The 26,884-nt window shown below is 36.4% G+C and overlaps 1 protein-coding gene across 5 annotated transcripts; it reads left to right on the forward strand.

The window, feature by feature from the left end:
* Nucleotides 1-2,645: 2,645 nt before the first annotated feature.
* LOC149839650 (ethylene receptor-like) lies at nucleotides 2,646-18,273 on the forward strand. Of its 5 annotated transcripts, none has more exons than XM_090002709.1 (7): nucleotides 8,465-8,730; nucleotides 8,930-9,343; nucleotides 11,991-12,928; nucleotides 16,475-16,843; nucleotides 16,966-17,232; nucleotides 17,334-17,461; nucleotides 17,611-18,273. In XM_090002709.1, the coding sequence occupies exons 3-7, from the start codon at nucleotides 12,023-12,025 to the stop codon at nucleotides 17,849-17,851; spliced, it is 1,911 nt and encodes a 636-aa protein (XP_089858835.1). In that variant the 5' UTR covers nucleotides 8,465-8,730; nucleotides 8,930-9,343; nucleotides 11,991-12,022; the 3' UTR covers nucleotides 17,852-18,273. The 5 variants fall into 5 exon arrangements, with proteins under 5 accessions (XP_089858836.1, XP_089858835.1, XP_089858834.1 ...); XM_090002708.1 differs by having other exon boundaries at nucleotides 8,930-9,311; XM_090002711.1 differs by having other exon boundaries at nucleotides 8,930-9,243.
* The last annotated feature ends 8,611 nt before the right edge of the window (nucleotides 18,274-26,884 follow it).

Below are 26,884 nucleotides of genomic sequence, written 5' to 3' on the forward strand. Positions count from 1 at the left end.
TTGTCCCCTAGTTTGCCTATTAAAAAAAAGTTTATGTTTTACATATTGTTTTGCATATGCTTCAATTTTTCTTCTAAGGATAGAATAAAGAAGGAAAAAAGAAGGCAAAAAAAAAAATCTACATTCACCTAACTTGAATAAAACATAAACACAACTAGCCTGTTAATTGCAATTTAAGAGCTTAGATTCCAAATTTTGATGATGAAGTCTTCACAACAACGCTTAATCTATGAAATCCATTTAAGTCAAGGTTTAAGTTAAATAAAAGCAAGCAAAATAGCAAGAGGGTCCTCAATCAACCTTCATTAGAGCCCCAAATTTTTTATTTTGCAATAAAAAACCTATTAAGAATACATAGCTTATAATCCATTGATCTGGGATTCAATAAGGCTATACCACTTGACCCATTCTTGAACTATGTGAAAGAATTCATATGGCTCCTTGGACTTTTAGGTTACATTCACCTCAGCTTGTCTGACATTCAAGAGTGCATTCTTCTAATGTAAGTGATCCTAATTTAGATTAAATTTAGGATCAGAATTTTTAGTTTTATAGTGCGTCATTAGTACCACTAACTATCCTAGTTTTTAATGTCTAGAAAGTTGAAAAATATTTATGGACCAAGTCACTCATGGGCTCTGTCAAAAGCATTGTTGATATTCTCAATTTATTTTATGCAAAATGATAAAATCCCAAGAACACATGAGAAGTTTAAAATGCGACATTTTTTCGATATTAATTTGTTTTTATTTTATTCATATTTGACTTTAATTATGATCTGTTTTCTAATTTTTTGAATTTTGCAGATACTAAAAGTTCAGTGTTTAGTTGGGATACTCTGGCATGGGCACGAACACGTATGGACATTATTTTAATATTTTAATGTTATTAATGTCTTCAATAAAAATATATTTTTTGTTATTAATATATCAAATCCGTGTCCTATTTTTCCAAAAAATATTTCAACTGTCCAAATTGAACAACGTCATGTGCCCTAGTGTCCACAAATCTTTGTGACATGGCTTCCTATTAATTGAACCAATTTCGGTCGTCAGGTGAAAAAGAGAGAGAGAGAGAGAGAGAGAGTTACAGGTTGTCAGGTGAAATGACTTGGCATGACCTTTTTATTTTATTTATGAGACCCATCACGAGAGAGAGGTCGAAGAGAGAGAGAGAGAGGCTAATTACGTTTCAAAATATTACAAAAATACCCTAGCTTAATAAGTAGGCAATGAAAATATTTTATTAACTATATTGTATTAATATAGAAACATTTAAAGCATAAATATGTTATTAAATTTAAATAAAGAACATAAATTAATTTTTATTAGTAAAAAAACACTTTGTTTTAATTATAATACATATATAAGTGCTTCGACATGTCATATTTTTAAATTTTTTACTGAATCAGTGTGACGTTTAAGAATCACGTACACGTACGTGCGTGTATTTTGTGACACAGGAGTGAACTAAAAAGTATCCCCGTGACAAAGGTTTGCAGCTACATGAGATCCTGTCTTCTAATAAAAAAATTAATGTATATATATATATATATATATATATTGTAAAAGGATAGTTTCCGTGCAAAAGTCATTTATATATATATATATATATATATATATACGCATGGGATCCTAGTCCTAGTTGGACTGGGACCTGGTTCGGGTAATTCTTATCCAAGGGTACCATTTTACCTGCTGGTAAGATAAGAACTTTGGGGCGTATTTTATAAAATATCATGATATCGTGAGATTTTGAAAGGCCAATATAATGTTGAGAAAAATATGACAAATATCACTTTTGTGAAATACCATTTTTTTGGTTTTCATATTGTTTATATTTTTATTCATATATATATTTTATGTATTTTATATATGCCTACGAATTTCCAATTTTTTTTAGAAAAGAACCAAATTTTTTAAATAGAGCCTGATTTTCGTGAGAATGAAATCTATGACTATGTTTGGGATACGGGCTTGGGCTTTTTCAGTTGGATCCCATTCTCGGACCCAAGGTCCAATCTGGATTCACAGGTCCAGTTGGCCATGTAGGGAGTGGGAGGAGGGATGCCAACGGGTTGAATGAAATCCGATGTTTGACCCAAATATGAATTCAATTAGTGGGATGCGATAGCCAAATTCGAATCTAATTAATAATGGGATCTAGTTTCGGTCTTGAGTTTTGCATTTGAGTCCAAATCTGAATCGATTATGTATAAATATCGGACTTTAGGCTAGTCGAATCTGGATTCAGTTTTGTCCGATTCCAAGACTCCAAACCGAAACCGAATATGTTAGGTCAGACTCGGTAATCGCTAAAAGTTTACGTCCCAGTCAAGCTGAGAGCCTGAGACCAGTGTAGACCTGAATCAGCCGATACGTATCGTATTGTCAGAAAATTGATAAAAAAATGACTGGACTCAGATTTTTTTCTAAATAAACCATAAAATTGCTTTAAAATAGTTTTTAAATATTGTTAATATTATTTTGCCCAAAAAGAGAAAAAAGTGAAATAAAAAATCTCTCTCTCTCTCTCTCTATAGTTTTCATAATAAAATCTGATAACTTTTGCCCAAAAACACACGGACACTCTCTAGTCTCAATCAATAAATAAGAAACCTTAACCCCAAACTCTCTCTCTCTCTCAAAAAAAAAAACCCTTCTAAATTTCCTGCTTAGGAATAGACCGAGAAATGAGGAGACAAGCATGAAATCCGACGGTACGTAACTCCTTCTCTTCCTGCCGATTTCTTTGGGGGTTCTGTTTTCCTTTTTTTCTGGATATTAGGTCTTTATCTGCTTTATATACACTTTGCGTGATCCTTAACTTTCCTCAGGCTCAAAACTTGGACAGATTTGTTCTTCTTTTCTTGTTGCGTACTGTTTTTCTTTTTTAAGGGGATTTAATTTAATCTTGGGTTTTAGACGATCGTTTGGTTGAAGAAGATAAGTAGGCGAGCTCTTACGGTCTTATGCTCATGATTGTCGTCTCTTTGATTCCTTCATATGTTTCCCCAAATTGGACTAGATTAATTTTTTACGTGATTTGGTTTCTTTTTCCTTTTTTTTTTTCTCTTTCCTTTTATTTGTTAATTTTTTCTAAGTACGCCACATTGTGGGATCGCTGAGTTCCATTTCTTGTTTCTTTTTGTTTCTTTTTCAGATTTTTTTGTTTCAGTTCTTCGACTTTTATTTTAGTTAATTTCGTCGGGTTCCAATTTTACGCCATTTTAAGTAATATGGATTTATTCAGCTTTTAATGTTCTCTATGAGCATGCTGGTCTTATTCAGGAGTTGGTTTTATTCTTTAATCTTTAATTCGGCATTTGGGTTAACTCGCTTATCCTGAAAAGTGGTCTGAATTTGGGGCATTGCATTGTGACGGGCAAACGCAATTTCCCTGTTTTCCCACTTTTTCTGGATATGTGGCTGCATCCACCATATACGGCTTAGAAATGTACCTTCTTATCCAGAAATGTGGGATAACTCGGATATTGTAAGTTGGGATGCAGAAGCGATGCAGAGACACAAACCATGGGTTTTGGGCGTATGCAGCAACACTGTAAATCGCCACGGAGAGTGGCTTTGAATCACAGCCTCTAAACCTTTCAGATTTCTGTTCAGATCTGTATTTCTCTGTATCTGAATCTGGCCTCAAAGGATTTTCTTATCACATTGAAAGGGGACGGGATTAGGTTAATGTACGATGGAGAAATGTCCCTTCACGCACCTAGGGATGGCAGTGGGGCGGGGCGGGGGACAAGGTCTCCACCCCCGCCCCGCCTCAAGATTAGAACCTCCACCCCCGCACCTAGGGATGGATTTGAACCTTCACCCCCGCCTTCATCCCTGTTTCACGTCCTCCATCCCCGGTTCAAACGGGGATGAGGCGGGGCGGGGCTATTGTGGGGAAAAGTGGCAGGGACGAGGTTGGGGTGGGGACGGGGCGGGGAAAAGTGTATGTCCATCCCCGGACGGGGATGGATTTTAACCTTCATCCCCGCCTCCATCCCCGTTTCATCCCCGGTCCAAACGGGGCGAGGCAGGGCAGGGCGGGGCCCTGTTTTCCCCGGTCAACTGCCATCCCTAGTTGCACCCCTTTAACTGTATATTATTTATCTTTATTTTACTTATTATTTAGACATGTGAGTTATATGGGATCAGGTATGTCTAAGTGTTTAGTATATAAATCCACTTAAAATGTATGCACAAAATACTAGTCAAGAATGTATGCCAACACATAAGTCATTTAGTAAATAGAGTTTGACAATACAAATTGTCCTTAATGGCCAAGTGAAAGATGTAAGAAAATATAGCCATAAGACAACCGTTGGAATGAGATTTCAATAGTTGCGTGCTTTCGTGTTATTGACTTACAAGTAGGCTATAAGCTATCTATTTAACTTATTGGGTATTTTATCTCACTCAGTTTTGCTTCTTGCATGACCATGCAACTGCCTCACCTCTTAAAATAAATACATAACCAAAGATAGATTTTGCTTCATTTCTATCATCAATAAAATATGCATCAAAATAACCCAAGCCTTAGCCTATATGCTTGATAGCGTAGCTTGACTTTCTTAGTTTTTTTAGATATCGAAAAATTCTTTTCACTGCTTTCTAATGAATGAGCCTAAAATTGCTCTGATATTTACGTACTAAACTTATAACAAAACTTAGATTTGGTTGCAAAATATAACATACGTCAGGCTTCCAATTGCCTAAGCATAGAGAACATCTAATCTCTCTTGTCCATATTTTGAACAATCATTCTTAGTTAGTCTTAAGCCTTTAACCACAAGGGTACCCTTCGCCTTGGTACTGTTTATTCTAAATCTCTTTATAATATGATTAAGATATTTCTCTTGACTTAGACATAGTAACCTCAATTTTTTATCTCTCTTGATTTTAATTTCAAGTATGTATGAGGTTTCACTCGTATCCTTCATTTCAAATTGAGAATTTAACCAAGATTTAATCTCATTTATCATGTATATGTCATTTCATATGATTAATATATCATCAACATAGAGAGACAAAATAGTAAACTTACTCTCACTTTTTTTGACATATACACAGTGGTCTAAATTATTTGCCTCATAACCCAACTTGGTTATAGCCTTATGAAATGTCAAGTACCACTGCGTAGGTGGGTCACCTAAGCCCATACAAAGATTTATTCAACTTGTATATTTTATCCTCTTAACCTTCAATTTCAAAGTCTTTTGGTTGTTACATAAATATGGTTTTTTTTAATTCACCATTCAAGAAAGTTGTTTTTAGATCCATTTGATATAAATCAAGATCAAAATAAGTCATTCGTGTCAAAATAATACGAATAAAAACCAATTTTGCTACAGAAGAATAAGCTTATTCATAATTTGTACCCTCATGTTGAGAATAACCTTTCACAACTATTGTTGCCTTGAACTTATCAACAGTTTCATAAGCTCTGAGTTTCTTTATAAGAACCCAATTGCTGTCAATTGCCTTACAACCTTCAGAAAATGCAATTAGTTTCCAAACTCTATTTTTTTATGGAGTTCAACTTATCTCTCATTGCCTCTAACCAAAGTTTAGATTCAGTATAGGCAATTGCATCTTTAAAACTTAAATTATCAATAATTTTATCCAAATTCATAGAGCAAGAAAAGGTAATAATCACTAAGATAAGATGGAGGAGTTCTTGACTTTTTATACTCAATCACATGTTGGAACATTAGTGATCATTTATAAATGGATCCTCAAACTCTTGATTAGGTATCCCTGAATCATTTATGATATCAAAAGGGATTTCATCATCCTCGGGATCAAAACCACATTTTTTATTCTCAAGGAATTTCACTTTCCTATTTTCTATAGATCTTATTTCAGGATTATATAGTATAGAACTCTTTGAGTACCTCATAAAGATGCACTTGATAGTCTTACTATCCAACTTATCTCTCAATTGACTATGAATTAACACGTGCATATGACCCTCATTTTCGCAGATGACTTAAATCTGACTTTATGCCAATACACAGTTCATAGGGTGTAAATTTTACATCTTTATAAGAAAATTTATTCATAATATACATGGCAGTGCTTATGGCTTCTCCCCAAAATTTTTTGAGAAGGCTTGCATGTGCCAACATAGATCTTGTCATGTCCATTAGAATTATATTCTTCTTTTTATACATCATTTTATTATGGTGTATAAGGTATAGTTGTATGAGAGTTTATGTTATTATCATAACAGTAAAACTTAAATTCATCTGAGTTATATTCACCACCCTTATTAGATCTTATTACTTGGATCTTTTTTTTAATAACCCTTCAACTTTATGTTTATATGCCTTAAACCTTTCTAAAGCTCTTGACTTTCTAAAAATTAGGTAGATATATTCATACATTGAATAGTCATATCTGTGAATGTGATAAAATATAATTCTTTTTCATGTGTTTCTACTGTTAAGGGGTCATATATATCTGTATGAACTATAGCTAGCAATTCACATGCTCTGCTGCCCTAAATGAAAGGTTTCTTAGTCATTTTTTCAGATATACATAGTTCACAATTTTCAAATCTACATTCTTAAGTGAAGGTAATAAACCCATGCTTAATATCATTTTCATTTTATTAACATTCACATGTTCTAACCTTAAAATGACACAAATATGCATCAACATGCAAAACACAATCAACATACTTAGAAATAATCATTGTTTTATTTATTGAAGGAGTTACAATGAGACGAAAAAGACCATGGTTAACATTATAGTGGCCCATGAACTTTACTTTTTCACCATTTTTGAAATATGACCTTATTACCATGAAAATATTTTTCAAAGCCCTTGTTTACAAAGTCTGTTGTAGACAAAATTTTCCTTTTCATGAAAGGTACGTATAATACATTGGTCAAAATCAGACAAAATCTTCTAATTGAAGCCTATATGATCCTATTCTGACTATATCATTGTAGGTATTATTTCTCATATATACCTTATGGTATTCTGGCTTCAACTCATTCAATTCCAAAAGTCTTTCTTTAGTCTTGACAACATGTCGCGTTGTACCTGAGTCAATCCACCATCTTGGGAGGTCGTCATTTGTGATTAGTGACTTAGATACAGTGCAGACTAGTTTACGCTTATTTGTTGTTTGCTTTCCTAGATTTTCCTTCTTGGATCTGTTTGAGTAGTCCCTCTCGAAGTGTTCAGGTTTTCTACAAGAGAAGCAGGAACCTTTAGCAACTGCTCGTAGATTTTTGTTCGGCACAGGACGACCCTTGAAGTTCTTCTTAAATTTCTTAAATGTTGGGTCCTTCGGTTTAAGTCCACGTGAAGGTTCAGGGAAGGATTGTTGTGTGTTCATAAGTTCTTCCCTCTTATCCTTATTCATGTGCTCTTGTTCAAGAGCCAGTTGTAGGGAGAGCTCAGTGCTCAGTTAGGGTGAGACTTTTTTGGTTTATTTTTACGGCTACCGACACTATTTTTCATGATGAAGCGAGGCTATTTAGTATAGTGAAGATCCACATTCGTTTTAAAATTTTATTTTCAGCTATAGTTAATTACTTAGCCATCAACATACAATTTACATGATCAAGTATATTGTCAGACTCTTTTATTTTATATGAATTATATTGTTCTATGAGAGGTTGTATGTGAGTTTCTAAAGTCATTGTTATACTTTTTCTTAATTGTCTTCGTCATTTTCTTGTTTGCATCAAAGTCTTTGAATATCCAAATGAGATCATTGCATGAATGTAAGAGGAGAGTAGTTTGAGCAAGTTCATCATTCTTTACAAACTTATTATATATTTTATTTTCTTCTTCATTGGATGTTTCAATTAGTGAGGTTTGGTTTTGTTCAACGTGTAATGTTTTATCATGCGTGAGTAGGTATTTCATTTTCCTCATTCACATTCTAAAATTAGTTTCATTTAGTTCAATTTTGAAAAGCTCTGTCATGAGCCATATGCTTAAACAATTTAGAAGTACTGGGATTAATTTTAAATAGATTTTGCAACTAACAATTCTATAAAATAAACATCCAATTATGTTCCTTATTTTAGTTTAGGCATGTAATAAAATTTGCAATATAATCTAACAAGTAATATAAACATAATAAGACTTTAAGGGGTATTTTTAATTTTCAGAAAGCGGAAAAATGATTATGCATAATAAAAATAAAATAGAAATGTGTAACCTTGTTTTTGCAATTTTTTGAGTTAAACAAAAAGATTAAACCACCTTTCTGTATTTTAAGAAAACACAGAGTTCGTTTCTGAAAATTCGTCTGATGGTGGTCCTGTTTCCTCTGACAGGAAATACCGAGACAGAATCCTGATTCCGAAAAACAGGGAGGTCTCTAACAGGAAAAGTAAACAAACTAAACGACCAAATATGAAAAAGGAGCTTTAAATAATATTAAACTATACTTAAAAAAAAAAAAGAAAATGCAAGGGAAGGGTTCTCTATCCGTCTCCTTCGCAAAACCTAAACCCTCTCTCTACCGCCCCTCTATCTTCTCTCTTGTCGATCGCCCCTTTCCGGCGATCGATCTTCACCGACGGAGTGACCTTCCGACAGGTGGCGCTTTTCCGGGCGTTTGGAGTTTTCTCCTCCAAGGAAAACACCTGGAGCTCTCCCTCCAATTATCCAGCCAGACGACGGGCGCAGTAAGGGGCTTTGAACACCCTCGACATGCCGACGGTAGCAACGCGTCCGCCAGCGGCGTTCAATGCCTGTAACCTCGTCTGCCCTGTTTCCCTCTTTTCTAAGAATGCGTTTTTTTTCACACCTCCGTTTGGTGGAGTCCTCTTTCTTCAGCTATCTGAACCCTATTCCAGGGTTCTGAAAAATTGTCTGGCGACCGAGAGAAGTGAATCCTCCGGTCGTTTTTGCCTTTTTTTTCAGCTTTTTGTGTTTTTTTATTATTATTGCAGAAAACGATTGTGGCGGGTGACGACGGACAACATTACCGCTGCCGATCCGATGAACGCCGGTCACCGGAAAAGGAAAAAGAACACAAGTACGATTTTTTAAAAATCGTACCCTAAATAAAAAACAGGGTTTGTCGCAACGGGGATTCCTGGTTCACCACTTGCCAATACAGAAAAATAATCAACTGACATTTTTTTTCGCTAATTTTTCCTTTTTCTGTTTTGTTTTGGATTTTGTTTTTCTGGTGATGAACGAGACTCCGACTGGACACTCACTATCACCGACAGGGATGGATCCGCTACCCTCTGATACCACTGTAAGTTCGGATGCAGAATCTGAGGAAGCAATGCAGAGATGCAGAGACGCAAACCCGGGCTTTAGGGGGTACGCAGTAATGCTGTAAATCACCACAGAAAGTAGGCTTTGAATCACAGCCTCTAAACCTTTCAGATTTCTATATATTTCAGATCTTTTTTCTTTATTTCTCTATATTTGAATCCGGCCTTAAAGGCCACTTTTATCACACTGAAAGGGCGGGGGTGGGGTGGGGGGCGCTGGATTAGGGTCATGTCTAATGGAGAAATGCCCCTTCTCCCCAAGGGTTGCAGTTGCACCCCTTGAACAGTCTCTATAACCGTGTATTTTCATGTATATTATTTATCTGTATTTTACTTCTTATTTCTGTTTTGGTAATTAACTGTTATGGGCCTGTTTGCCAATAACATGAGAGCACACAACCGTTGGAATCCCATTCCAACGGTTGTCTTATGGCCATATTCCCTTACAGATATCACTTAGTAGAACATGTTGCAATTGCTCAGTTTGTCCCACTATTCTGGATAAGTGGTGCCTCTTAAACCTCCTTAACGTAACAAAGATAATCTATAAAATCTGATCGTTTTCTTTTATTTTTTTGACCACCATGTTTGGTAGCTTTATTTGAAGCATTAGAGCACGGACAGTACAATCACAGATGGCTTCATCTTTGTTGCGGGTTGGTAGCTTCATTAGAAGCATAAGAGCAACCGTTTTAAGTCATTACGAAGATGGGCAAAGAACTCCATCTGTCTTTAGTGCCACCACTGAACGATACTTTAAAGTTAATACTTTGCAAGAGAATTGGAAAATATGCCTTTTTCTTTCGTGAGTGTCGCCACTGGACGGTACTTTTAACATTAATGCTTTGCAAGAGAATTGGCAAAGAAGCCTTGTTCTTTCGTGAGTGCCACCACTTGACGTTAATGCTTTGCAAGAGAATTGGCAAAGAAGCCTTTTTCTTTCTTGAGTGCCACCACTGGACGATTGGTCTACTAAGAAGATCAGCACAAGAAGCTAGATGAAAACAATATTTACCATCTAGATGGCAAATTGTGGTGCCCATCAAGCCTTCAATGTCATGGAATGCATTCCAGGCTTGCCATGCCTCGACCTGGGCTATGGATGATATATCTCCCTTCTGGCCGATTGAGATGTAGTTTTTTGAGGATTATTTAGATTTTTGTTAGCCATGTTCATACGCACTCCATGCTCTACATGTATCATCTGTAGATACCCAGACAAACACCTCTGGTCTAGTATCAGACCGAGAAATTCATCAAGTGTGAAGTTCCTTCCAAGGCTCTGTTGCTCTCAATTTCTTATGCAAGTTAACTAGTCAAAATTTATGGGGAATATACTCTCATGCTAGCCAGGCAAATGGATTTTTCTTAAAATTTTATGCCTTTAGCTGGTACTGTGTTATTTATGCCATAGCCACCAAATCTCACAGTATTTTGAAGCTGTACTTTTAAGTTTTTTTTTTGTTTAGAAAAATGGAAAATATGAACGACATATCAATACTCTGGAAAGGGCGTAGACTTGAGAATGTGGCAATAATATTGCAATGTTTTAGAGAGACTCAGTGCTTCAAAATTTTGAAATATTCCATTTTGTCAATTATAAGTCCAAGATTTTCCCAGGAGTCGCCTTTTATCAGTGGTTTCTTCAATTTGTTTTTAAATTCTCCTAAGAAAGACCCTCTGCCAATATCATTGCTATGACAATATTGGTGATTATGGTTCACGTATAGCTACAAGCAGTTCAGATTTTATGGTTAGCTTTCTTCTTTAGCTATGACACAACAAAAGCACCTACTGGCCTTGTGAATTCTACTAGAAAATCCGAGGGATAAAACTGAATAAAGTTAGCCTAACCTTTTGAACTCTTAGAAATATGGAGAAAATTAGAATAAAGAAAAGGTTATGAGCAATTTCTTGGGCCAGCCAAGTGATGCTAACTCATGCTATCCTCCAAATTGTGTTTCACCTAAATGCATTGTTAGGAGAACTAGAGGAAAAAAAAGGAAAAAAGAAAAAGCTCATTGTTCATTTTTTTCCTATCTTGTTTTGAATTGAAGTATACCCTTGTTTGAAGCCCTAAGTTGGTCATTATTTAGACTAAACTCTAACATGGTCGCATTGCTGCAATGAGTATTTCAGGTTATTTTCTTGAACATCTATTGCATGTAACAGTATCAATTTGTCATAACTTTCCTGCATAAATTAAAAAACATGCAAATCTCAATAAAATCATGGTAAATGTAATCTATTATTTTTTAATTTAATGTGTTTTTAGTATGTTTTTAACCTATTTCTTTTGTATTTTTAACTTTCTTTTTTTCTTTAAAATACCATGATTTTCCCAAAAACAACTTTTTTTCAAGATTTTCTTGGTGAGAAATACTTGAGAACAAGATTTGTGACTATGGAGAGGAACATGATACCTAAAATTGGTTAATAGAAACAAATTGTGATGTATGAACATGGACATAAAACCTACATCTTAGAATTTTGGTCTTGTCATCGCATCAAAGATCATTTAACATGGCCATATTTGAGGCACATATTTGAAAGCTTCATGATTTCCTGTGTTATACCAGCTGTTCCTTGCACGCAAGCATGAACACAATCATGATGCTTTCCTTCCTGCATGTAAAATTAATTTTCCTTGCTTGATATTTTCTCTCCATTGCATTTACAACCAATAAACAAGACTAATTTTTATAAGGTTATTTGTTGTTTTCAGGAGCATAGCATCTTGTACTTGATTACAAGAAGATGGAGTTATGTGACTGTATTGATCCTCAATGGCCAGCGGATGGGCTATTGATAAAGTATCAATATATATCAGACTTCTTTATTGCTCTTGCTTACTTCTCCATCCCTCTTGAGCTTATTTATTTTGTGAAAAAGTCGGCAGTTTTCCCATACAGATGGGTGCTGGTGCAGTTTGGTGCATTTATTGTTCTTTGTGGGGCAACTCATCTTATAAATCTGTGGACATTTACCATGCACTCAAAAACAGTGGCAATTGTAATGACAATTGCTAAATCTCTTACTGCTATTGTGTCATGTGCAACAGCATTGATGCTTGTTCACATTATCCCTGATTTGTTAAGTGTGAAAACACGAGAATTATTTTTGAGGAACAAGGCTGCAGAGCTTGATAGAGAAATGGGCTTGATCCGCACTCAGGAAGAAACAGGTCGACATGTGAGAATGCTTACTCATGAAATTAGAAGCACTCTTGATAGAGATACTATATTGAAGACCACTCTTGTTGAACTTGGTAGAACTTTGGCATTGGAAGAGTGTGCTCTATGGATGCCTTCACGAACAGGTTTAGACCTTCAGCTTTCTCATGCCCTTCGTTATCAGAATACAGTTGGATCAATTGTGCACATTCAGCATCCAGTTGTGAATCAAATCTTCAGTAGTAATCGTGCTGTAAAAATTTCACCAAAGTGTCCATTGGCTAGGGTCAGACCACTTACAGGGAGATACATGGCAGGGGATGTTGTGGCAGTGCGTGTGCCACTTTTACATCTCTCAAATTTTCAAATAAATGACTGGCCTGATTTTTCCACAAGACGCTATGCTTTAATGGTTTTGATGCTCCCTTCAGACAGTGCAAGACAGTGGCATGTCCACGAACTGGATCTTGTTGAAGTGGTTGCTGACCAGGTTAGTTTCAGGCATTTTTGGTTTATACTTCAATGGCATGCCATATTTCAAATCTTCTGAGTTTAAGACACATCTTTTATGGTTGGTTCATGGACACCCTTAATTTTGTTAATGTGGAGGGACCACTTAGGAAATTTCTCAGATGCTCAAGTTACTTTTACCCTCTGAAATTACTTATTTGCTCTCTCTCTCTCTCTCTCTCCAAGAGATGTGTAGTAAATGTCTGTCTGCTCCACAACCAAATGCCTTCCACAGCCATCATGTACCACCTTCTCAAAAAATTAACCATCAAAACCACCATCTTATTTGCTGAACGGAAGGCTAAAACTGTCAATTTTAAGAGTTAACAGAGTTAGGTGAATAGAAAGTAACTCAGGCAGTCACCTTAGCAATTTCTTAAAAAGTTGGTTGTTTATCTTATATAGTTGAAACCCGAGGCATTTAAACTTAAAGTTTCCATGTGTTAGACTCCTATATATAAATTTTCCTAATTATCCTAATAATAATAAATAATCCTGGGAATCAAGAAGCATCAGGTGAACTTGAAGCATATTTCTTGGATAGATGTTGATAGTTGAAGCATATCTGATTGACTAGACTCGCAAAGCAGTGGTTTAATCCTTCCAATAGGTCACACCTTTACATTTTTTAGCTGATTGATTGTCTAGTTCACGAGATTCACTTAAGATATATTGGTCTGAAGCCTTTTTGCTTTTCTGCATAGCTGCAGATAACATTGTATATGACCACGACATAGTTTAAACATCGGGTCCACTTGATACTCTGCCCATGTAACTTGCAAATGGTCTACACTCTACAATTTCTGCATCTGTTGAAGCTGAATTCCTTCAATCTTTGAAGATAATTTTGGCTGTGCAAACTGAAGGCAAGTTGACCATTTGTAGTATTAAATGACTAAAACAAGTGGACTTACTCTCTACTATATCTATGTATTGTCACATTCTCTTCATCTGATTAATGTGATATTTTGAGAATTAAAAAGTTTTTGGGATTGAGTTTAAGTCTTGCAGATATTCTACTTACTCTGTATTCTTTAATATGTTTTTTGTAAGAATGTTATTCTAACAATAAGAAAGAAAGCAAAATTCATGTTTTTCTCTAAACACATTCACTTTGTGTACTTTGTTGATGTCTTTATTTTAGAACATTTTTCATGAAGAAAATTTGCTTGTGTTTCTTGTGGTTGTGTGCATCAATTGACAGCAAACACTTGCCTGGTGTTTTCTGCCATTTAGACTGGGTAAAATCTTCTGTGCTACCGAGGTCTTTGATCTATAGATTTCTCTTTATGTTTAATTTGTCATCTGTACTTGTGAAGGGTCAGTAAGTGTGGTTGCTATGTTGGAACGCTTTGCATTTCCTCATGCTGGTTCTTGTCTGTCAGGGATGCGTGGAAAGTTACTTACTGAATCGGCATGCTCTGGTTTTCATTTTTATGTTATAATTGGATTCTGTTTCTTTAAAAAAAAATGCATCCTGTTGCTTTTCCTTGTGGACATTCTTAATCAAGCCTACATTAGTACAATGAATGTGAAAAAGCGTTAAGGCGTAGCGAAGCGCACTACCAAAAACTGAAGTGAGGCGTAAGCCTTGAGGCGTAAAGCGGAAGCCTCAAAATTTAAAAAAAAAACTTTTAAAAAAATATCTAAAAATACAAATAAATAAAAAATGCTTTATTGATGAAGCAACAACCAATAAGAAATAAAAATTCTCAAATAAATACCAAAAAATATGATATTAACATGTAAAAGTGTGAATATATGAATAAAAAAGGATCTGTTCATATTATGAATAAATCCCTTTTTATATCTTACTTTCAGTTTCAGGACTTCTTTTCAAGTTCAAAGCATTTTTCTTTTCATGGAAAATATTGAAACCCCATTAAACAAATACCACTCTCCTATGTGAGAGTATAGGAAAAAGAGAATAGAGAAGTAGCAATACTACAATAAAAACTATATAACTGAAAAAGGATCTTACTGATATCAAACAATTCAAATATAAACATATATATATAGAGAGAGAGTACCTGACAAAACACTTTCTTCTTGGAAAGAGGGAGAGCGAGAGACGATAGTGAGAGAGAGAGAGGGAGGTTGAGAGACGAGAGAGAGAGAGAGAGAGAGAGAGAGAGAGAGAGAGAGAGAGAGAGAGAGAGAGAGAGAGAGAGAGAGAGAGAGAGAGATTAGGTTTCCCTCGACCTGCCTCTCTTAACTTGGGTCGATGAGCGAGGGAGAGGGAAAAATGTTTGAGTGCGCCTCATGCTGAGGTGCGCTTCGCCCTGAGGCGTACGCCTCATAGCGCATGAGGCGCACACCTCAGGGCATTTGCACTATTTTACAATGCCTCAAGGCATAAGGGGCCTTGCCTTGTGGCGAGGCGTGCCTTTTGCGCCATTAGGCGTGTTTTTAACAACTTTGCTGGTAAATGCAGTTTTTAGTTCTAGAGATGCATCATGTGTCATTATTGTAGCACAATTAGGGTGTTGAAGGCGAGGAATCATGGATGCCAGGAATTGTTATAGCAAGTCTTATGGACATATTTTGATTTTTTCTTGTTTAATGGTGCAACAAAATTTAAAACCCCTTTGGATTGCCCATGGCTAGTTGGCATGCTGAGCCACCACCTACCAGAGTAGTAGCCAGCCATTGAAGTCATCACTTTGTCATATCAACTGCACTTCAAGTGACTTACTTTTTCATGGTATGATAGGCTTATCTGTGGATGCTTGTTCATGACTTCAATTAGGTGCGCATATATCAGAAAGTTTGTACTTTTATTTATGTATATATTTTTGTTTCTTCCTATGTAAAACTCAGACATAGGATGGATCTGACACTAATTTTAGCTGTTGACTGGACTGTTTGATCCACCCATTTGAAATCTAACCATGAATCCAATTTCTCAGCACAGGTTGAATACAGATCTTAAATAGTATTATCCTAGATGTGTTATTTTAGGGGTTTGAGGTCCCACCTGTTGATCGACTCTCTGCTCAGGATGGAGGGAACCGCCTAACTGTAGATGCATTTTGCCTTTACGGGGAGATGCACCCTTAGGTTTTGTGTTCATACTTGACCTATGACACCATTTGTCTACTCCACCATGAATGACTTTTGAGTTTATTCATTTTTGTTGGGATAATTGCTCTCTTTTAGCATGTGAGGCTGCGACCATGGGTTCAAGGTTTCAAGTCCTATAACTGGCTTACCTAAGATTTTTGTTTTGCGGTGCCTAACCTGATGGAACTGAACTTTTGACCTGACATCTTCACGGTGTAATAATGATGAATTATTTCAAAGATTGTTGGCATTTTGGACAACAATGTACTAGTTATATGAATTTATAGTCGATAATTACATAATTCTTGACTGCTTTCAGTTCTTTCTTAAATGCATTAATCATGATTTTCTGTTTTTTTTAAATGTGAACATGGTATCCTTTATTGGTGGAAGTTTTGATCAGTAAGCCTTCTGTTGTTTTCTTTTTCATTTTTTTTCTGTTCTCTTTTTTTCATTGGTTCAGGTTGCAGTAGCACTTTCCCATGCTGCAATTTTAGAAGAATCAATGCGTGCCAGGGATCAGCTCATGGAGCAAAATGTTGCACTGGATTCGGCACGTAGGGAAGCAGAAATGGCTATCCGTGCTCGGAATGATTTTTTGGCTGTTATGAACCATGAAATGCGAACTCCTATGCATGCAATCATTGCTTTGTCTTCTTTACTTCTAGAAACTGAACTCACTCCAGAACAGCGTTTGATGGTGGAGACCATTCTCAAGAGTAGCTATCTTTTGGCAACACTTATAAATGATGTTTTGGATCTTTCAAGACTTGAAGATGGAAGCCTTGAACTTGAGATTGAAACATTCAACCTTCATTCTAGTTTCAGAGAGGTACTTTTTCTGGTTATCAATTATGTAGGCCCTATGGGTTTGGACTTTAGACTTGAGTTTTGCTTTTATTTAGGCAAGCATCTATAAAATCTAAATATCTTGTTTTCTGATACCTATTGCAGGTTGTTAATCTGATAAAGCCCATTGCTTCTGTGAAAAAATTGTCAGTGTCATTGAGTTTGGCTTCAGATTTACCGGAATATGCTGTTGGTGATGAGAAACTCCTTATGCAGATTCTTCTGAATGTTGTTGGTAATTCAGTCAAGTTCTCAAAGGAAGGAAGCATCTCTGTTGCAGCTGCTGTTGCAAAACTGGAATCTTTAAAAGATGCACCGCTTCCTGATCTTCATCCTGTGTTAAGTGATCGCCACTTCTATATGCGAGTGCAGGTTGATGAACAGTGTTAACTTCACACTAAAATTTTATTTGATTACCCCGAACGTGTGTGTGTGTGTGTGTGTTTGCCTGACAAAGTGGTATATCACTACAGGTTAAGGATTCTGGTACAGGAATTAGTCCTCAGGATATTCCAAATTTGTTCAACAAGTTTGCACAGTCTCGTAACTCGGCAAGTAGAAATTCTTGTGGCACAGGGCTCGGGCTTGCCATCTGTAAAAGGTATTGCCATTTGAACTTGGTGCTCTTTTGATAGTTAACTTATTTTGCTTACTGAGGCTTCCATGCTCCTTATTGTCTAATGATTTCTGTTTGTTAAATTCAAGTTGATTGGATGTATAACACTCATATTTTCAAAATGCTACAATCAGGTTTGTAAATTTGATGGGAGGACACATTTGGCTTGAGAGTGAGGGTTTGGGAAAGGGGTCTACTGCTATCTTCTTTGTAAATCTGGGGATCCCTGAGCATTCAAACGAATGTATGTCACAAATTGTCTCTACAATGCGGTCAAATTATGTCCGGCCAGATAATTCTGGACTACAAGTTCTTGGAACAGGCAACAGTGGGTTAGTGGTTTCAACAAAACCTCGGTATGAAATAAATGTATAAGTATCTTATTATTTAGAATTTTCTACATGGAATATCTAAATCCCCCTCTGGGTGTTGATGGAATGGTATACACGAACTAGCATGTAGTTTAGACATGCTTGCTAGTTTTCATTGCTAAGGTGCATAGAAAGATGGTGTGCAATATGATCTTTGCTGTAACAGCCTGTTTGAATCTTGTATAATTTATTTGGGCAACTTATACACAATTCTGACCTGTGTGATCAAATCATAAAGATCAGAGGCTGCGGTATCAGCATATCCATCTCTACCACTAAATAAGAGAGTTCCCACTTGCCGAGTTTGGCTGCAGAGGAAATGTTTACCTGTTCAACTGAGCCATTGGAAGATGCCAGAACATGTATGATGAAAAACTTTTTGTTTGTATGAGGACAAAATTAATGAGAGAGAGCAGCAGCAGCTTGTCATATGAAAAATTTAGTTTTAGAAAAATTTTCATGTAAAAACTTCTCTCAATTGGAACAATTAGATTAGAAAAAAAAATTGCATCCCCACTCCTCTCGATTTTCCAGTTCCAAACGTGCCCTAAGTAAACAAGTTTGTTTACAGCTCATTTATTAAATAAACCACCCTAAGCAAAGATTTCATTGAACAGAGCTCACAATCTTCCAACTTTGTCTCATCATGTAGCACTGAAAGAGGGCACATGGATCTAGGTCTACTGGGTTCCCATTCGAGTGTAACGTTTTGTTTTATTGTATATGGATTTTTACATGAGATCAAAAGTTATCAAGAAAAAAAAAAAGACATGGGTTCCAATGGTATATTCACATTAGATCCAGTATGAAATTTTATCATGTCTGCTCTCCAGATTAAACATTTATGTTGGTTTGGTGTACGAATGTTGGATAAATCGAGCTTCACGGCCACAGTTTGGGGTCCCGTATGGATTGGCAACTTGGTGGTGGATATCTCCATATTTTTTTTAATGACCAATGCTGGGGTTAGTCCGGACCCCTGCATGCAGAGTTTACAGATATACATCAGAAAATTTACTGGATAGGCTGCCAATCAGGTGGCTTATCTTTCCAAAACCGATCAGGTCCCCTTGAAGCAAGGTGGGCCAGATTACAAGCCAACACATTACTTGATTTTGGACAGAAATGGATTAAGCATCGATCAAAATCAAACAGTCTGTGGAGAAGAAAAGATGGCACCTGATTAGGCTTGCCGCAGCCCTCCATATGTGTACAGCTAACAATCTCGCTTGATCTCTACTGGATGACTCCATTATTAGTGCCAGAATGAACTGACCCAAGTGGGTCACGCACGGTGAAACCCAACCTCCACTGATCATGGTAGATACTGAATACGTTGAGTTTGATCGGGCTACTCCAACATTGGAGTTGTCTCCAAGCAGCAGCCACCGGGTTCCAAAGGAGGCTGGGAACATGTAAGCGCACTCTGGATGCAGTCTGAAAATATAGCAGCAGGGGATTTATGGGGGCCTCGAAAGATCTGATGGTTCCTCAACACAGATACACCAGATCAGAATCTGAAACACCAACTGCCACCCTTCAGCAACCTGCTTGTTCTTGAATTTGTGTTTCCTCCATTTCATTAACTCCTCTTCTACTGATCTGTGGGGAATCTATCTATTGCTGAATAATCTTACTGCTGGAACCCATATTGGTCGAATTATCTGGCACGTAAAGAAGATGTGCTGCTGAGATTTTGTAGTCTGGAGACAAAACTGTCATTGACTTAGAATAGAAATCCCGATCTGCTGCCCAACAACTGCGAGTGCCACCCGAAGGTAAACGACCTTTGCACCATATGGCTCGGGCAAGCAGGAATGAGGAGGCGGGGGGCGGCTTTGGTTCTGGTCAGTTTCCATGCAGCATGACTACTAAATTCATTAGATGCCTCCCAGCTGATGACATCAAGCTGATCTGGGTTCCATGACTGAGCTTCCACCTGTTGGATCATTCGGAACAATTGATGGCCACTCCTTAACTATACCAAAAGGTCTGCTATTCCGAGACATTGATGGTGAAGATATTGGCAGACAGGCTTTTCCAATGTGACCTAGAGATATTGCTAACAATGGCCAGGGGTCGACTCAAATCGGGTCTCTTCCATCACCACCACCCATTTACTCCCCTGAAAGATCACACCTTCAGGCTTTTCCACTCGTATGATCCAGGAGAGTTGGGCCTACTAATCCACAGTGAGTTCCTATGGAAGTATTTAAGCCTTACAAGGAATACCCAAGGATTCATGTAGTTTTTTATGATCTTCCATGCTAGCCGTATTGACTTCAGAGAGGTGGTCTCTAATGCCAAGCCCTCCCTCCCTAGGCTTGCAGATGGAGCTCCAATTGCACAGGTGGAGATGACGTGATTGTTCCGAGTCTTGCCAAAGGGATCGCCTGATGATCTGCTCTAACTTCTTCACCACTGCATTGGGCAATTTGAAACAAGCCATCCAATTTGATGGGAAGGCAGATAGGACAAATTTAATAAGGGTTATTCTACCCGCCATTGAAATAAGCCGCCCTCCCCACACCTCAAGACGACTGTGAATTTTGGATAGGAGAGGCTCGCATAGTGAAGTCTTAAGAGCCCCCTTGAAAAGGGGAAGGCCTAGTTAAGATGATGGAAGCGAATCCTTAGACCATCCCGTCAATCTAGCACTTTGTTGGATTTGTTCCCATTTCAAATTGAATTTAAAGAATCTAGATTTATCATTGTTCACAACCATACCTGAGGCCTTTTCAAAGTCTTGCATAGTAGCCACAGAATTGTGTATAGATCTTCCTGAGTCAAAGAATTAAAAAACAGCAAGTCATGCAAAGGAGTGACTCCATGTCAGATAAGACCTTCATGCTTCGCCTGAATCAACCGCCTGCTTAATCTTTCCATGATCAATCGGAAGAGGTAAGGCCACATAGGGTCACCCTGTAGAAGGCCTCGGATACTGGAGAACTAGTGCCCTGGTTCACCATTGAGAACTATTGCAAATGAAACTGTGGTAATACATGTCATGACAAGGTGAGTTCATTCCTCTGAAAATCCAAAGAACCACATCAAATCTTTCAAGAACGCCCAATGTAAGCCTTAGACAGGTCTGTCTTAAACATCACATTTGCTTTCCTACTATGAGCAAGAGAGTCAACCATTTCATGCGCTATAAAAATGCTCTCCTAGATCATACAACCATTAAGAAACACTCTTTGATTGTGAGAAATAATGCGTTATAGGATGCATCTCATGCAATAATCTACCACAATTTTCGTTAACAGCTTATAAATGAAGTTGCAGAGGCTGATCGGTTGGAAGAGACTCATCTGGCCAACTCCTTCCACCTTTAGGATTTACACTATGTTGGTGTTGTTTATACTTTAAACTATGCGGTCAGAGGAAAAGATAGATTTCATTGCTGAGCACACATCATCTCTTACTATTCCCTAGAAGATTTGATAAAAGGAGCCTGGGAAGCCATTCAGACCGATGCACTGAAGGCACCCAAACCAAACACCACTGCCTTCACTTCAGTATCTGTTATGTCAGCACTTAGTCTAGTATTCTCTTCGACTGTTACACGTGGATACAAAACCCCTCCAAAATCTTGGGGACTGCCCGGGGTCCCTAGAAATAGAGACTGAAAGTAGGACATTGCCTCTTTGTTGGATTGTGCTACAGGTCACTGCTAGAGAACCATCATCCCTGATCAAACTGCTGATGTGTCTATGCTGGTTGTGCTGATTGACCAAGGCAATTGAATCCTTGTTCCACCTACTGAGGCGCTTCTTAAGTTCTGACAACTTTCGAAGTGTCTTCAACATCAGACAACCAAAAGGTTTCATGCTCCACACAGTCACAATCCTCACTTTTGACCCAAAAGTTGAAGAATTTAAAGGGAGAACAATGAGGGGGAGTACGCATGGTGAGTTGCAGGCCATTGTGATCAGAAGCTCCTTTGGCCAAGTAATCTAATCTAGTGTAGGGAAAGATGGCAAGCCAAGAAGTGTCCTCTTGATATTTTGATAATATTAAATTGTAGGATTCAAAGACAAGCTCAAAACCATGTGTACATGATATACATTCGTGAAGGTAAGACTTTTTTCATATGTGAATTTCAGTTCCACAGTCCATGAATTTGGCATCGAAAGACAAAATTTCAAAATCACCAACGCAAAACTCTTGACAAAATTCGCAAGGGATTTTCGCAAATAGTGTTGCGATATTCATTTTTATTTTTAGTGAGATTTAGTGATATCGGGAGAGCATTGCGACGTAATGCATGAAATTTAAGAGATTGGCTCGTGCTAAAGAGTAAAAAAGTCATACAAAAGTCAAGAACATGCAAAATTGGACATCGGGCGAATTTTGAAATTCGTGGAACATTTGGGAAAATATGTCCATAGTACAATCATTTTTTGTATATAATATAGATGATTTGTTTAATAAAATCCATGTTTCAAATTGATCATTGCTAACTGTATGAATCATACCCAAGAGCATAAAATTCAACAACCCACAATAGTACTAAAATTTGATATCACGATTTCATTTAGAAAAGACACAATTTAAGGTGGGGCTGCAATCTGGTCGGATATTCAATTCGAGTCCGACATGTTATTTTCATATTTGGATTCTATACTTAAAATATGAATCTGCATTTGGGTCCGATTTGGATCTATTCAATATAATTACTTTTGGATTCAAGTTGGATTCAAAACAACATTTCAAGTCGGGCCTGGAATTGTCATATTTCAATTCCGTAGTTAAGAATAGTCAATTGGAAATTAAGTTTCAAATTTATGTTTTCACTTGGTTATGGTCACCAATTGGATCAATTTTTTCGTAATTTCGCAATACTTCATGCGATACTCATCCTCAATTTTGCAATTATCAGACTTTCACACATTTTATAATTTTTGCTGGTGAACGCTCGAAACTTGTCATGAGTTTCGCAAATTGTTTTGAATTTCATAATATTTTTTGGAATTTCGCAACCTCAAATGCGATTCTTTTGACAAGATCCATGGGTGTATTATTTTAGCGTCATGGCGTGTGAAAATGAAAAAATTGCACTTACGAGCGGTAAAAACAGTATCGTCATTTCTGCCATGCAAAATTGGATAAGGTAGAGATGTTTTTGTAAATTAAACACAAGACAAAGGCTTATATATATATATATATACATATATAAATAAGGCATATATATAAAATGATCATACTGTATAGATAATTTTACCCAATTCTTGAAATGCCCTACACTTTTTGCTATTCGCCTAATGTCCAAAATCACAAATATATGACATTGTTAGGATCCTTTTACCCTTTGCAACAATGAATTTATGCCTTATTACAATAAAATTGTACCAACTGTCGGCTAGTTTCAACTCTCACTTAAATCCAGAATCACATGCTTTTTTATGTGAAAACTCAGACATCAAGAACTCATAAATTTATTTGCGATTTTTTGGTGAAACTGAAACCAACAAAATCACAATATCCTACTTTTTTTTGCATATATGTCAATATTTTGCATAAAAATATTTGTGAAACTCCACTTAAACTGAAACCATTAAAATCTTATTGTTTCGCATAAATCATATTTTTTGCATATAATTCATAATTGTGCATAAACATATTTGCAAAAATTATACTGTTTCGCAAAAATACTTTTATAGATTTTTGTAAATATTTTTTCGCAAATTTGTGAATTAATATGCTAAAAAGTCTGATATATGCAATTTTAGTGGTTTTAGTTTAAGTGAACACATGTTTAAGCAAATTTATACAGTATTTATGATTCTAGTGGTTTCAGTTTTTTAAGTGGATTCTCGCATATAACAACCCAAATAACAATAAATGTAAGCAAACAAATATTTAAATCATTTAAACATTCAGTGCTTTCAGTTTTATATTCAAATCATTTAAACATTCAATCAACAACATTATATACAAATGAATGACAAACAAATGACTTTATATAAAAATTTGCTCATAGAAACATTCAAATGACATTATATACAAATCAATGAGTAATCAATGAGTTACAATGTTGATCTTCAAATATATACAAAAAAAAAAATCAAATCAATTTCTACGGTTGAGGATGCTATGATTGTCACCATCGTAGCTTCTCAATGACCTTATTTGCGTTCTTCATAAGGCCAGCTTGAGTACGTACCATATTTTTCAGCATGCAAATTCCTTCACCTCCGATCCACTTACAGTCTTTCTATTCTTCTCTCCAACTTTTTTCTCTCCTTGAAAGACCCACTTTGCCATTGAAGAACATGCAACCTGTTGAGCGGATACAAAATCGTCATTGGTGACACGTTCCATGAATGACAAACTGATGTCTTCACTGCCCTCATGCCAATCTTGAAGTTCAAAGAGGAATACTATGGGGTAATCTTTTGTTCAATCCTTCATTACTACGGCGAGCATGAGGCTCGGCTTCATCGACCAGCGGGAGCACGAGGCTCGGTTTAAATCAAACATCAATTTAAATTTTGAACGGAGGAGAGAGGGAAAATTTTGCGCCTTAGGTGGGACGGTTTAAATCGAAAATTAGCGATGGATTTAGCGAGGGAATTTTTTCGTCACTAATCCATCGCTAATTAGCGACGAATTACGATGGAAAATTTTCCTCGCTAAATCAGTCGCTAATTTCCTACAGTTTTGCAGTGAAATTTTTTTGTCGTTGATCTGTCAATAATTAGCGACGGATTTGAGACAGAATTTATACCGTCGCTAATTTCAAAAATATTTCAAAGATTGGCGACAGATAATGTTCTCTCGCTAAGTCCGTCGCTAATTTGCAACGGAAAAAATCCGTCGCAAAAATCCGTCGCTAATAAGGGTTTTTCTTGTAGTGTCCACCACTAAGCTCCACAGAGAAGATGGGTGGAAGGAGAGATGTCCTCCAACAATAGAGGAAGAGAGAGAGATGGAGAGTGAGAAGGGAGAGAGATGATAAAGCAACTCGAGAAAAGGGGGTTGAGGGAGACGTTGGGTCTCTTAAAGGGGATGAATTGATTTGGGTCAGATCTTGGATTGGGTCCAACAAGAAAAGGTTCTTTGGGCCCTAGTTGACCTTTTATTAGGCTAACTAGGCCCAAAGCCTAGTTAGATGAACTAAGTCCATAAAGAGCCCAACCACCAGGCTGGACTTTGCTGACCCTGGTAGGTTTGACTTGCTGGGTTTGCCTGAGCTGGGTGGCTGCTCCGCCCCCAAAGGTAAAAAATGCCCTTGCATGCATATAAATTCCCTCATAGGTCTTTTATACCACTTTATTAACCTTGGTCAAACATAGAAACTATAACCTTGCCATTGGTCAACCAGAACATGGTTAATTATGACCTTTATGCAGTTGACTGACTCAGTTAATCCAAAAATGGATGACAATGTCTTTCTAGTCTAAAATGCCCTTGAAACTCTCAAAATAACCAAAATGCCCCCAGAACATGTTGGGCTCGCTTCAAACACAAATTAACTCTATTTTTAATGAAACAAATATCGTTCTTGTAAAATCTAAGATTTTCCTTTGGTAATTAAAGCGAATAATTAAATGATGGATTATTGGTGTATCTATGACTATAGTGCAAATTCTTGATATTCTTGATTTTCTTGATTTCGATTAATTATGAATTCCTGTCTCAAGTTACAAAGAATATTGCAAGAATAATTATAAAAATTAAAGTATGTGGATTAAACGAGAAAGCGTGATTTTAGATTTTGGATTTGGATCCAAATCCTGGCATTTGGATCCGATATGGATATGAGGTGACATTTGGATTGGATCCAATTTAAAATATTAATTGGACCCAATAGCCATGGATTGGACCCTCATAGGGGATATCCTATGTGGACCCCCATTTGGATCCAAGAGTCTATATGGGTTAAAATTTTATATAGTTTTAATTTAGATAAATAAATAAAGAAGATAATTAATATTTTAATTGATAAATTAAATTAAATTAAATTAAATTAAATTATTAATTAAGATAATAAAGTGGGTGGGATGTCCCACACCTCTTGAATAAGATTAAATTAGTTAGATATTGTTAGTGGTTAATTGTAGAATAGTCAAACACAAGAATCCTAATCAAATAAAATTTTGTGAAAATCAAATAATAATTGAGGAAGGAGTCTAAGAGATAGGCTTTTAACTCAGAGTGGACTCCTCTCTCCCTCCACACTATTTTGGAGGAGAGAGTCCTTAACCTCTTAGTACTAGGGCTAGGTGAGAGGGTTATTTAAAACCCCTCTCATTAAAAAAAAAAGAAGATAGAAAATTTCCCTCTCTCTCTTCTTTTTTTCTTTTTGTTCTTCTTCTTCATCTTCTCCTAAAAATGTCTAGGAGGTCTGGAGTAGTGATGAGCAGCCATTAAACCTGCAAAACCTTTGGTGGTGGTAGTGGTGTAGAGAACGAACTACCCAATTTTCTTTCGGTTTAGCGGATCTATTGATTTTTAGGTAAGATTTATGTAGTAGATGCTTTGTACATACACTGAGCATGCATATATGTATAATATATTATTTTAGAGGTGTATTCACATGTTTAAATCAGTTATACATGTTTTCCTTTATGAAGTTGTTATTTGGATTTGCAATGTATGAATCATGGGTTTTTCATCAAAAAGATTTTGAAAGGCATGTCTAAATAGGGTTTCTTTGTTGATTTGGGTTAGATTCAGTCATTACATATTTTCTTTTTGGTGATATTCAAAAGTTGACCTTTATTAGATTTGGTTAAATCTAAAATACTAAGATTTCAAAGATTTTATGGTTTCAAGAAGATTTTTAGCAAAAATGTTTTCTAAGAAACCTTAGTTTGAGATGACTGATATATTATTCCTAATCAGTTTTGAAAATAATTTTGTATCTCCAAGAATATCAGTCCAAAAATTCTAAATAAAAATACTGAGTTAATCTACACATTGTGGGCTTAATTTTATAATCTTATTTTACCTGTTTTGGATTCGTATTGAGGAAGAAACGTCCCTCCTAATAGAGCTCCAGTTTCAGGCTCTGGTTATAGGATGGTTTCAA

Source organism: Nuphar pumila, chromosome 4 (assembly GCF_984573655.1).
Source record: "Nuphar pumila chromosome 4, dmNupPumi1.hap1.1, whole genome shotgun sequence".
Taxonomy (NCBI): domain Eukaryota; kingdom Viridiplantae; phylum Streptophyta; class Magnoliopsida; order Nymphaeales; family Nymphaeaceae; genus Nuphar; species Nuphar pumila.

Coding starts and splice junctions, on each gene's coding strand:
- LOC149839650 (XM_090002710.1), top strand. CDS start 12,023: ATGGAGTTATGTGACTGTATTGATCCTCAATGGCCAGCGGATGGGCTA. Junction 12,929..16,474: donor TTGAAGTGGTTGCTGACCAG/GTTAGTTTCAGG, acceptor TCATTGGTTCAG/GTTGCAGTAGCACTTTCCCA. Junction 16,844..16,965: donor TTCATTCTAGTTTCAGAGAG/GTACTTTTTCTG, acceptor TACCTATTGCAG/GTTGTTAATCTGATAAAGCC.